A 13,224-nucleotide genomic window follows, 5' to 3' on the forward strand; every position below is an offset into this window, starting at 1 on the left:
TTACACAAGACAAGATGATTTACTAGGAATATTGTGCAATGCTTAAAGTACACTCATGAAAGGGGAGGATTTTATGAATGCTTAATGTAGGTTATGTGCATCCTCATAATGGAATTAGGGACAATGGGTAGTATTATTGTGATGTGACAAAGTATAGGATGTGTTTTTGTTTTAAATTACTATAGGGTAGACACTATGTATTAGATGAATATAAAAATATCTTTCTATACATGTTTGTTCTATACAGGACATAGAAGTCAGGAACAACAACAGAGAAAAACTTAAACTATGGTCTTGATAAAGATGGAATTACAATTCTAACCATTGAAACGCGTCGACGCATGATTGATTAACATAATCCCAGGGGTAACTCGGTCCTGTACTTGCAAGATAAGGAGTGCACGCAGGCCGGGTGTTCAATAATGTTCCCAAAGGATATGTTCCTTTAATGACAGAGTATATTGTCTAAAAACGTCTTTTTCACTTCGGTCTATGGTGGTTTTTATTGGGATTGATGTTCTGTGTAAAACTGTGATTATTTTATTAATTGTTTTATATGAATTGTCTGAGATATGTGCATGAGATTTTAATCTGTTTTAGAGAAATGTTTTTTAGATTGTGATAATAATAATTAAAACACGTTTTTGTAATTTTTCAATTGAACAACTTAGTACATGATTTTGTCTCGTGGGGTGGGCTTAAAACAATATCAGTGTGGTTAGTCCAATAGGCCATAGATAGTCACCTGAACCACTGCTAGATTGAAATCCATCTATTGCCCAAGGGTTTATCTGTTTAAATTGTAAATGACCGTGCTTTTTTTATGTTTTAAAAAACAAAACAAAAATAAAAGGCATTGTCATTTACAATGCCAGTAGCTCAAACTCTCGTAAATGCGAGACCTATTGCATTGCAACTGCTTGTCTTGTATAGTGGAGGTTTGAGGCAAGGTGGCAATCTTGAGTGGAGGTTTCTTTGTTGAGAGTATTTGGTGACTTTATTCCTGATGAAAAGTGGTCCTGTTCCATGTATTGCTTTGTGGGTGATACAAAACAGTTTGGTTGTGGATCTTCTGGCAACCGGTAACCAATGTAGGGCCCTCAAGGCAGAGGAGATGTGGACTTGTGGCTATACATGTAGGAGTAGTCTTGCAGCAGAGTTCTGAATCCGTTGTAGTCTTTTCATAGTTGATAACGAAGAACTGTGGTAGAGGCCTTGGGCATAATCGGGTTTGGACAGTACAGGAGAAGGAGCCTGGACCTTGTGTGGAAATCCCAGGTGGGGGGGGGGGGGGGGGGGGGGGCAGATGAGTCGTAGAGTTTCATTGTAATGAAGCTTGATCTTGCTAATTTGACCCCTTATGCATACATTGAAAACGTGCAGTCCTTGGTAATTCTAAGGTTTCTTACTTCTTTAGATACTTTAGGAGGTTGGCCAAGATCATCAGGCCAGGCTCTGAGTGGGTCATAATGTTCCAAGCGCCACATGTGAGTATTTCAGTTTTGGAAGCATTCAATTTGATATGGCTCCATGTCATCAACTGATCAATGGCTCTTAGGCAACTGAAGAGTTTCCAGTGTTTATGGGACTCTCCACTTTAAGCAGTATTTGTGTGTCATTAGCGAAGTTATAGCATGTGATCTGAAATGTATTGATCATTGTCGATAATTACTTAATGTAGATGTTGAAAAGCATGAGAGAGACTTGAGTGATCCCTGCTTTTGTGAAGTACGGTTTAGCTGAGAGAGGGGGAGAATGGATGACATTTGTTCTGCTTTGAAGGTTGAATGTGATCCAGTTGAGAGCATTCTCCCTTCATGCCGACTTCATAGAGTCTTTGTATTCGAGTGTCCTGGTCAACTGTGCCAAAGGCAACTAAGAGGTACAAGACAAGTAGTGCAACAACCCCGTTCCGATCTACTCTGCTTTTTAAGGTCATCCCAGATTGCGATGAAGACGGATTCTGAGCCTCTTCCTGGGCTGAATCCTGTTTGGTAGGCTGAAAGTATGGAGTTCCCTTCAATAAATTGGGACATCAGGGCGAATGCTGCTCTTTCTATCAGTTTACCCAGGAAAGGTCCATTTGTAATTGGTCTCGTCGCTGGGGTCTTGGGTATCTTTGCCGTTTTTAAGTGTTCAGGAAAGATTCCTGTAGTTAAAGAATTATTGATGATTCTTCTTACGGGTGTAGTAGCAGAGGTAGTTAAAAGGAAGTTCTTTAGTATTTGTGGTGGGCAAGGAATAGAAGGTCAGTTGGGTGGCTTGCTCGCTTTGACCAGATCTATAAATTCACTATGTGATATGTGTTTGAAGGAATGCAGATGCTGGGTTAGCCTATTTTTGGAGGGAATTTTGGGAAATGGGTTGGTGCTGGTGGTTTCCTTTGTTTTAAATCAACACCCAACGTGTCTGCTTTGGTTGTGTAATTGTTTGCCTGTTTGTGTATTCTTGAGTAGTGGGATGAGTTCCTTCCGTGCATTTAGGTTTACGAAATTCAGCAAGAATTTTATAAAATTCTTTGTTCATTTAACATTTTGAATTCTGTATCAATAGTATCTTTTTTAAAAAAAAATTTAAGCTTTTTAAATTGTTGACTTGTATATTCTGTTAAGTTTACAAAGGTGAAGTTTATCTTGATTGCTGTTTGTTTTGAACCAGGTGCATTGTAGCTTTCTAATTTGTTCTTTTATCTTTTTCTAGTTCCATATTTCTCCAAGGTGCTTGTTTTCGTTTGTCCTGTTTTGTTGTTCTTAGTGGTATTAGAATATCAAAAGCTTCCTGTAGCCACTCAAAGTTTTTGATCTGAATTTGTGCATTGATCTGTGTTGTATGTTAGTTGTGTTTCTAAGTATTCAACATTGAGTTCGTTTCACAGTAATGTAAAATTGATAATGTAAATTGATACTTGTATAGCGCACTACTCACCCGCAAGGGTCTCAAGGCGCTTGTACGAATACCGCTGTGGAACCCATCCTGCCTTTCCCTGTGAGGCGTCCACTCCTGGGCACCCCCAAGGTGGAGGCCAGTCATCCTTAGCGTTGTGGGGGCCGTTGTGGAGATTAAGCAAGCTATTGCCCAGAGTTGCAGAGTGGGACTCCATGATTGGAATAGGCACCGAGGCGAGAATTATCAGGTCCGTGGAATTTTTGAGCCCAAGACCCGCCGAGGCGGGGAATTGAACCCTGGTCCCAGGCTAGACCTCTGCATCAGGGTCTGCCGCTCTAATCATTGAGCGACACTTCTCCACAGTCGATAGATGTATGCATGTAAGGTGGTCTTAGGTGTGTTGATTTGTGATGTTTTATGTTGGTAAGCGACCAAATGGCGGTCTAACCATGTGACTGGACTAATTATTCAAAATGTAACTAGTTCGGGATTTGAAAATTTACATCCAGGATGTGTCCAGCGATGTGTGTCGGTTGGTGTACGATCTGATGTAGGTTCAGTGTGACTAAGCCAGTGAATATAGTTTTTGGATGCGGCATAATGGGGTTCTCAAACCAAATGTAGTTTTTTTTCTCTGACAGCAGCACAGATAGGAGGAGGACTGTCATTAACTTACATGGATTTTTAGGTCACATGACCTTAAAACCTACACTAATATTATTCTACAGTTCTTTGCTTCCACACAAATATATATCCATTACCATTCTATTTACTTGTAATGCTTCGGATTACCATACAACATTCCATCAAAGCCAGGCCCATTGGCATTGCAAATGCTTGTGTAGACATGTTCTCTTGCGAGATAATGATCCTCCCTTCAGTCCTTGGATATCTGGAGTACACTTTTTATTCTCACTGGAGCCCTGAAATCCTTTCTCTTCTCCCAGACCCATAACATCAGCTGACTTGAAAGGTGCGGACAGTGGCAAAGGTGTTCTGTGTAGAGGATTCTGTTTCTTAGCATGAATCCAAATCATATGATTTTCTTTCGCCTCTCTTCCATCCTCTATCTAGTGCCACCTTTCTCTGTCGCGCTTCCTCCAGCTTGCTGTCTTTAAAGCCTGCAGTGCATAAACACTGGCACATCATACACTGTTTTGCATATGACTGCAGTGATGTTTTGGTGTGTACCTGACCTGGTGAATGTACTATATACGTGGTGATCTTTGCTGTAATGTTAGTGTGTCTAGTTTGTTCACTTTACAGCACTTACAGCATTTACAAAGCCTTATAAGCGTTACTGGTGCAATATTGGTTACGGAGGATAACTTCAGGCAAGATAAAAACAATGGGGTGATGCAGATGATGCCCAAGTAGTGGCTAGCCTGGTGTAAACTGCTGTGCATGTTCAGGCTCCAGAATATTTGAGCATTTCTTCTTTCCTGCAGATTGCTGCACCTCTGGCCCCTGCCCTTCCTATGGGGGAAACTGTCAACTTGCCAGCATCTTGGCCATCGCCTGGACCAACTCAAGCTCCTCTGCAGCAATACAAGAGCCCAAGGCCACATCGAATTCATGAGGTATGGCGAAATTGCCTGCACCGAACCCTTTTGCAGTGCAAATAGACCTGCCTTTGAAATGGAATGTCAACCTTTCTAAGCCAGGCGCACTAAACAAAATCCCTTTTCATCAGATAGCCTCCACAGTTGGTTACAGCTTGTATTTGCTTTTTTTGAAAGGGCTCCAACTTGTAATGAATGACTTCGTTTCTAGGATACAGATCCCTTTTTAATGCTGGAAGCTCTGCAGGAGCCTATTTCAGAGATGGGTTTCCTGACAAACGTGTAAAGTTTACTGACCTGATAAAACTAGTTTCCTTTTAATGCTTTTGATTTGCAGCATTAAATTGCTACGGTGTGATCTGCAGATTCGTAGTGCAGCAAAATTGGAACATTCATGTAATATACAACCAGCGAGATTTTATTTCTTTCAAACAAATAAGACCGATGCCTGTAAAAACGAATAATAGTAATAGTTGAATGTGACTTTATTATGAATATTTTATTGGTGAGACATAAAAACCCTCCCCTAAAGTTTAGCCAATCTTGCTCCCAAGAGAAACATAAATTGTTACAGTTTCCACCACGAATCAGCTCTTACTCATATTTGAAGCGAAAATGTGGTATGTATGTGCGCTTGCGTCTCTTGTTCAATGAACATTTTGAAATATTGATTGTCTGCAAAGATGGCATCTAGCTGGGACCTGATATGTCAAAAAAACCTTTCTCATGACAGTGAATAAAGCACAGTGCGTCCTGCAATATTGCATGTCTAGATTTGTGCTATTGTTTACCCTTCAACTATTCCAAGTCCCTTCAAGGCTTTCTGTGTAGCTCAAACTATCACTTGATGCCTTGGCACTCCCAGAGATCAACAGAAAACAAGCTGCTGTTGGTCTCCTTCTTTCCAAGATGCACGCTGTTGCCTTCGCTCTGCTGGGCACACATCCCTTAGGCATCCTTCCACTCCATTATCAAGAAGTGTAAGGTCAAGAAATGTATTACGACAACCAGGACTCTTGCATCTAGCCCAGGACTGGTATGGTGTGTGATTGCTTCTTGGAGAGTTTCACTTTACTGGGGCCATCCATGTGGCAAGATTCATGCCATGTCTGGTGGATTCGTGGACTAATGCGCCACTGTAGGGGGCCTGTGTTTGACCTCATGGTCACAGATTCAAATCCTAATGGGTCCTCTCAGCCTTTCATCCTTCTGTCTTCGATAAAATGAGTACCATTGAATTGGGTAACAAAAAACATCTGTTATTCAGCGCCAAGATAGTGCGCTTTACAAATACACGTTAAGTTATAAGCTTCATACATTCAAATTGAAACCCCTCTCAAAACATTAATAAGATCCCCCCCTCGTTCTCAGTGTTTTTTAGACTGACTTGTTGGCAAATTTACTTATAACACAGTTATCTGCATATTTAGGAAGGCCAACATCCTTGTCTCTCTGTTGTTGGACGTGGCGCTGGGCCTTTTGTTGATGTCCTGGCTATACCAGAAGAATCGGATTGGTCAGTTGGCAGACACGCTCATCCCAGTGGCAGATGTAAGTACTTTTGACAAAGTTTCTCACCTGCTTGTGAAACGGTTCGGCCTGTTTTCTCAGCTGTTTATATCTAAAATATTCCCCTTAAATAATTGTTTTCAGTATTCCCATATTTTTTGATAATTGAAGGTGATCTCCATGTGGCGGACCGTCTGACTTATTCAATGTTTGTCTATCATTTAAGGGATCCTCCTTCTAGCAGTGTTTTTAATACACCTCATGATACCAGAGGTCGCTTGCAGTCGTCTTCACAAAAACACAAATCTGTGCATGTGAATCAAACACACATCCCACACACCACTCCCTCCTGCGTCCCCGACCTTTCCTTTAGGGGATACATATTTAAATTATGGAGCTGGTGAAATATTTAAAATTTGTCTTTTTGTATTCTAGAAATGTAGACTCCAGAAGTGGCAACAGCTCTGCCCTTTCACGGTTTTATTTCTTATTCTGAGTTGCACACACCCAACAGAACAGTACCCCAAGCATCCACTGGCACGCTCCCACTGATGGTTCTTGATTAGTGGAATCAGCAGAGACCTGCAACATAAAGGCTCTATACATTTGCTTTAAGTTGCAAAATGAAATAGCTTTGCATTTATGTGAATTACACTCTACGGATACTATATTGATTAGTGCAAAATACTGGGTTTATAGTGTATTTTAGTCTGCCTAGAAATACTCCTATCTGGAATAGGATTACATGCCTTACTCCCTAAATATTCAGTATACTGCCAACTACTAAAATGGGAGTAAACTAATAATCGTGCTTCAGAACTTCATCTGTAGCCCCAAGTCCAAGAGATTACATGCTGCCTCATTTTCTTCTAGCTTTATCTCCCCCCTACTCTCACTTCGAGATTTCTCCACTCTCTTTCACTTTGTGTGCCACTTTTAAGTTATTAGCTATAATTCCTCTAGGTCCTTCTGCTGTGCTTGGAAGTAGTGACCTCCCTGGACCGTGCAAAGCATATAGTGGCAAAACCACTAACTGCAGCTGACCCACTTAGGCTCTTCAAAGTCTGCGTATCCAGGCAACAAATGATCCACTAGGGCTCAGATGAGTATTTCTCTGAATCAATGGATCCCAGAAAAATGTAGATACTGCAAGTGGTGTTGAACTAGGTGGCGGAGTGGGCTGGTACGTCTGAGGGGCAAATGTACCACGTGGATGTCAAGGGCATCTCTAATGACCATATCAAAAAATTTAGCTTAGCTTCCCTACAGGCAAGAACATCTTCTGGTGTGACAGATTATGTCTCTTGAAAACTGCAGGCGTGCTGTGACCTTTCAGACGTCATAAACAAACTAAGCACAAAAAGCCTGCAGACACTTTCCTCTCATCCACCTTATTAAATAGCTATGTGTAAAGTGTCATCATCCCATTCCTTTTAAAGTAATTCACTCACTTGTGATTAAACCTCCACTGTTCTTTGTTAATATAACAGAAAGTTTCAATAATTCATTTAGATGCTTGCTTTGGACTGCTCCCGACTATCTCGTCGGGTAATCCTCCCACCCCTCCCCCAGGCACATGCATGCACACTGGCATGAGTAACTCTAAAGAAAGTTGATGGAAAATGTGGTCCTAACTCGTAGTCCAATCTACAGTGTAAAAGACCTCTCTCCTTAGCTGTAGCCACATTTTTAGCCGAATGGGAATTCTAAGGTTCTCTCGAGTATCGCGGGGTATTGCTTACCATTATTGCAGCACACCCCGATACACTGAAATTGCAGGCAAGAATGCTACTGAATCTCTAATTGCTTTGCTGTGTTTTTTCTTTTTGTGCCTCCATGACTAGCACGTGGCCCGTGAGCTTCAGGAACTGTTGCAGTGGCTGATGGGAGTGCCAGCTGGTCTGAAAATGAACCGAGCCTTGGACCAGGTCTTGGGCCGCTTCTTCCTGTATCACATCCACCTCTGGATCAGTGAGTGATTCAGTGTACTTTACCTCTGTTTGTTTTATTACATGATTAGAAGTTGTTTTTGGCTAGTGGGAATGGATTACATTGTTAGTGCCATCTTATTTTAATCTCCTAGCCTTTTGTAAAGCTTAATAGTTGTTGCTAGATGGACCTGTTGTTTACCAACTCAACAAAAGGTCTGTTGTGTTCTACCATCTTCGCTTAAGTTTGTTGTGTTAAGCCATCTCCACCCATCCACACTCTTGTCCTCCACAGGTACTCATGTGCCCCCTCAAATCTTTGTAAATCTCATAGCACTTAACAGGGTCTCATTTCGATGGACATTTGTCCGTAGTGCATCCCACTTTGCATAATTTTCACAGCTGTTAGACCATTTGTTTGTCGCAAAGAGCAGATATCTTGGAAATAAACTTCCTGAACAAATCCACTCACATTAAAAAGAAGACTTGGGTTAGGAAAAAACTCCAAACAGTAATTATATTCCCACTTTTCCATATTGAACTATACCTCAGACTATCTTAATTCTTGCACCAATAGGTTGATGTTATTCAAGCATTGCGAATAGTCCATCAAGGACATTTGTTATGAAAGTAACTTTGTACATTAAGTAGCAGCGGTGACAGCGAGTTCATCTGGGTCAGGTCTGTTTGATTGTAGAGGATATACCAAGTGAGCATTGGCTTTTTGACAACAGTTGGCACATCACTATACATCAAAGAACATCTTGATTTTGATGCAGCTGTACAGAACGACATTTTAGAATAGACTGAAATCCTGGAGCCATATTTCACCATTGACAAATGAGATTACTCCTCTTTAGTTTCACTTTAGTTTTAATGGATAGATATGAAGCATACTGTAAAGGAAAATGCTAATCTTTCCTTCACACCTCTGCAAGACTACTACTGGCACATCCTAATATTGAATAGATCATTGTAAGTGTGTTAGTGCTAAAAGACCATAGAAGACCAGCTCAGATGCTAGAAGATAGGTGAGTTAATGTGAGGAATTAAATGTATTTATTTTAATAATTTACAAAAAGATAGAGTGTCCGATTGCTGTTGATAAGCGTGAGACCATCCTGGATGACACAGATTGTGTTCATTGGTAACACAAAATAAAAACGCGAAAAAGTGCCCATATTCAAAAATACTAGTGAGGTACAACAGATTCTACCAGCAAATTCTACTGAACGTTTTAAACTGAAAACCATAGTCTCTTATTTAAGGCAGAACTATGAATACAGTTTAATAATAGATTTAAAAAAAGTTTGAAACTTCCAAAAATTTGCAAAATGGAAGGAACTGGAAATTTGTGTTTTTTCACCACCCCCTGAATTAAAACAAAGGATAAACTTAAAGATAATAGTTAGGGTTTCAATTGCACCTTTCCTATTTATATCACAATGTTTGTCAGTATGTTTTCGTGTTTCAGTATGCAGCATAGTTTTGTGTTTTACAAGGTAAAGGAGTTCACTGTTTATACATTTCACTATGTGAAATCTTTAAGAACTTACATGGTTGAATATGCAGTTACATTTCAGTTTTGTAAACACTCTTTTTACAAACAAGCCTTGCATTTGGTAAGGTTACTGTAGAGCCTCATTAACATTTTCTCCCATATTGCTTCTACTTTTCCCAGGAATCATTCCTCTTTTTTTGCCACGTGTTTCCGCGTAGCTGGCTATCTGCCAGTGTGCTTTACATAACATATGTAAGTTAGATTGTTTTGTCATATTCCTTGCATCTGGTTCACTCTGCTCCTTATTTGGCTCTTCCATTCGACATAATGTAATGTTGTCAGGTGCTCGCCTGATAATGCGTTTGACTGTAGATAATGGTCTGTCAAGTGCTCTTGCAAAATATATCTTTAGTTGAATCTGCAAAGGCTGCTACATTGCAATCTGTCCATTCCCATATATTACTATTTTTATGCTGAGACAACCACCTCTTGGGTCAGGCTGCTTTGAGACACCGTTCTCTGTGAACCTCTTCATTTTAGCCAACTGCCTAGTTTCTTCAGGCGCTGCTCACTTCTCCATTCAAGCATTTGAAGTTTTTTGTAGCATCTAAAGTGACTCAGCAAAGCAGTCGCTTTGATTGCCCCTGTCCTAGGTCCATATTCTCAATCATAAGAATAGGTTACATGAGTACTGGTCCTGTCTTTTTCAAATTGATCTGTGAAAGCGTCGACATGAGATGCTGCCTTTAGCATTCATCTTGGGTTCTTGGTAATGAACCCAAGGGGCAATTCAATTGTTCTTTTGTCTATGGTCTTGGACAGAAAGGCATATGACTCCAAAGGAGATGTCCTTAAGGAGAGCTGATGATACAGATGAGGAATTGGTGTCATTTCTACCTAATGGGTCTTTATTAAATGAGCCATGCAAATCTGATGATGTTTTGGGGAGGAATCATACATTCATGTCTTTACTCATTTCTTCGTAATTGCATCCAAAGGTAAATCTTCTCTGCATTAAAGATCCACATTTATATTTTTACGGAACCTTCCTTCCTTAATTTCCCAACTGTATGGAGAGCATAAACGCAGAAGCACACATTTCGACTCTTTGCGGACTCTTTTCCTTACACTAATGTAAAGATGGCCCTGATATTGGAAGTACAGTTGTGAGCAGAGTGCCAAACTAATCAAAAACATTGTACCTAATTGAGTGCCCATCAGGTATTCCTTCTTCTCCCCTTCTCATTAGGTTACATTCACCTGATGTCGCCCTTCATCGAGATGATCCTGTGGTATGTTGGACTCTCTGCCTGCCTGGGCTTGACTGTGGCGCTTTCCATCCTCTCTGATATCATCGCTCTTCTTACCTTCCACATTTACTGCTTCTACGTCTACGGTGCCAGGTGGGTACAGCGGTTTGCGTCTTCTTAGTAAATGGCAGAGCTCCATGATATAAGGAAAGGAGGCTATATGGTACAGTGATGCAGGGCCTCTTTTCTGTAGAAGTAGCATGTCCAAATGACATGCGTCAGTCAATCTCTGCTTGAGCTAGCAGGTCTCTGTTGTGGGGGGGGTGGGGGCTGAGCATACTTGGAAAGCAGAGATCTGTGCTGTTGGCACGGGGCTCCCTTCACGAGCTGTGGTGGCCAAGTTGAATGGTGTACGGGGTCTCTCTGGGTGCTGTGATAGCCGATCTCAAGGGCTATTGTGGAGTTCTCCCACCTCTTTCACTTGTTATAAAGTAGGAATACTAGCACTCTTATGTCGGGCAGTGATGCCTTCTCTGGAGATGGACTAGCAGAGCTCTTTTGTTCAGTGAAGCACATATTAGGAACTGGTCTAGAGTGCAGTTCAGCTCTCCTCTGGCGCTGCAGTGGTAGATGAACATGACACAGAGTCTCTCTAGAGCATGGATAATGTTTTTTATATAGGAATAGTTTCTTCTAGAACTGCTATATGTGGTGGAGGGAAACTTTCTTCTTGAAGGGGATAGCAAAGCTTTATTCTGCCTGTAGTTTCTTATTTAGACCTGCAGTAGCCGAGCTATGTGGTGTGAGATACATCTCTGGAGTTTGGGTTTTGGAGCTGCTTGGTGCATGGATTCAGTACTTTGGAATGAAAACTTCTGGTCTATGCGCTGTAGCCTCCAGCTCTGTAAAGACTGAACTTTATGGTGAAGGAAGCCTCTTTTCTGGAGCCGGACGACAGAGTTCTGTTGTATGGTGATCTTTCAATCAAAGATGGGATCTGTGGTACAGATCTCCAAATCGCAAACCTGAGTTAGCGCAAATATTATTTCACATAGGCAGTCATGATAGCCTCCCTCCTCCTGTGTTTAACAAGGTGGCACAGTATTTGAGGCACATTAATGTTTTCACTCTTTGCACCATTGGAGCCACAGCTCTTAATGCTTGCCTTTCTCTTTACAAACCCTGTTTGTAAGGAGAAAGACTGATTATATATAAATTTCCCACTCTTTGCTTATTTCCAGACGTCTCTTTGCTTCCCCAGGTTAACTCCATAATATTACCTATTATTTTTTTAATGCCAGTCTCTCCAGGTCATGTGTTGTCTAATGTCCTCTATTTGCTCTGTGATTCATTTATCTCTTCTTTTCCTGCACCCCACGTTACTCTGCTCATTCTTGTGTTATTTTGTCACCATACGTTCTGCTTCCTGAGCAGGGCAGGAAGTCAGAATCCCTGATTGCTGCACTCAAAACACATATGACTTCTAATTCTTACCTACTCTCTTCCCCCCCTTATGTAAGAGGAGAGGATGAATGATTTGAAAAAAGTGTTTGCATGTGCACATCTGCATAATATATCTACAGCTTTACCACTTAACAGCAAAAGGCTGAATGTAAAGAACATGCTTTAGAATGATGAAAGAGTGCCCTCGGCCACTTCTATTTTCCGGCTTTTTATCTGGATGTGCGATGTTCATTGTAGTGGGAGGGGTGTTGTACAAAATAAGCCATTATAATAAGGATAACCTATACAAAGATGTTTGATAATGCAAAATTTAAGCGAACAAAAAGCATGATACTACAAGCCTAACCTCAGAAAACTGTGAAGACCTGATCCAGTAGGATGTCCCATTACCATTTACTGAAAAAGCACAACTGGTGGGTATGCAGGACATAATTCTCACAGAAATGGACATAGCAATGTCGTGGATAATCCTCTAAAACTGATTGCAGAAATCAAGATAATGAAACAATAAAAGGGGCAATTGAAGACTGTTGAAATCTGCAATAAAATTATAAGAAAGAATACTCAGTGTTATTTACTAAATACAGAAATTACATACCTGCTTGATCTGGGTAGGTTTTTTAATCTCCAGCGATGTTGCTTATTAATTCTCTCCTAACAATATTAAAATAGTGTGCATTTAGCCCCCAAAGACAATGGGTGATTATACATTTTGTAAAGAAATTGAAATCCAAATGGGTAAAGTAATGATAGTTGGTTATAAGACCAGAACATATGCAACCTTTCGCCAGGAGGTTCCAATTACAAGCAGCCTTTGAGCCCCACACTGCTTTAATGCTCCCCAAGTCTTCCAAAGACAGACAAGCTCCAGATGGGTGAACTGCTGTTTAAAGCCTTTGCGGCTTCTGACTTGTGCCACGTACGTACTAGGGTGAAAGTACCCTGCCTCTGGCAAAAGAAGAATGACAATGATTCTTATAGGATGCTTCCCCCTCCTTTAAGTGGAAAAAGTACCCATCGCAAAGGAATAAAAAGTTGAAAGGGATGAACATAGTATGAGCCGCCACCAAGGCTGTTGTTATGAGCACCCTGAACCAAATCAGTCGCTGTGCTTTGATCGCTTA

The 13,224-nt window shown here is 40.9% G+C and overlaps 1 protein-coding gene across 2 annotated transcripts in view; it reads left to right on the forward strand.

The window, feature by feature from the left end:
* Positions 1-13,224, forward strand: part of PIGQ (phosphatidylinositol glycan anchor biosynthesis class Q) — a 164,169-nt gene that overhangs the window by 103,586 nt on the left and 47,359 nt on the right. For both annotated transcript variants that reach the window (XM_085628402.1, XM_085628403.1), the window contains exons 3-6: positions 4,335-4,466; positions 5,879-5,999; positions 7,802-7,928; positions 10,636-10,789. In XM_085628402.1, coding sequence (XP_085484528.1) covers positions 4,335-4,466; positions 5,879-5,999; positions 7,802-7,928; positions 10,636-10,789 — 534 coding nt within the window. The remainder of the gene's footprint in view (positions 1-4,334; positions 4,467-5,878; positions 6,000-7,801; positions 7,929-10,635; positions 10,790-13,224) is intronic.

The sequence above is a fragment of the Triturus cristatus genome, chromosome 10, assembly GCF_964204655.1.
Source record: "Triturus cristatus chromosome 10, aTriCri1.1, whole genome shotgun sequence".
Lineage (NCBI taxonomy): Eukaryota > Metazoa > Chordata > Amphibia > Caudata > Salamandridae > Triturus > Triturus cristatus.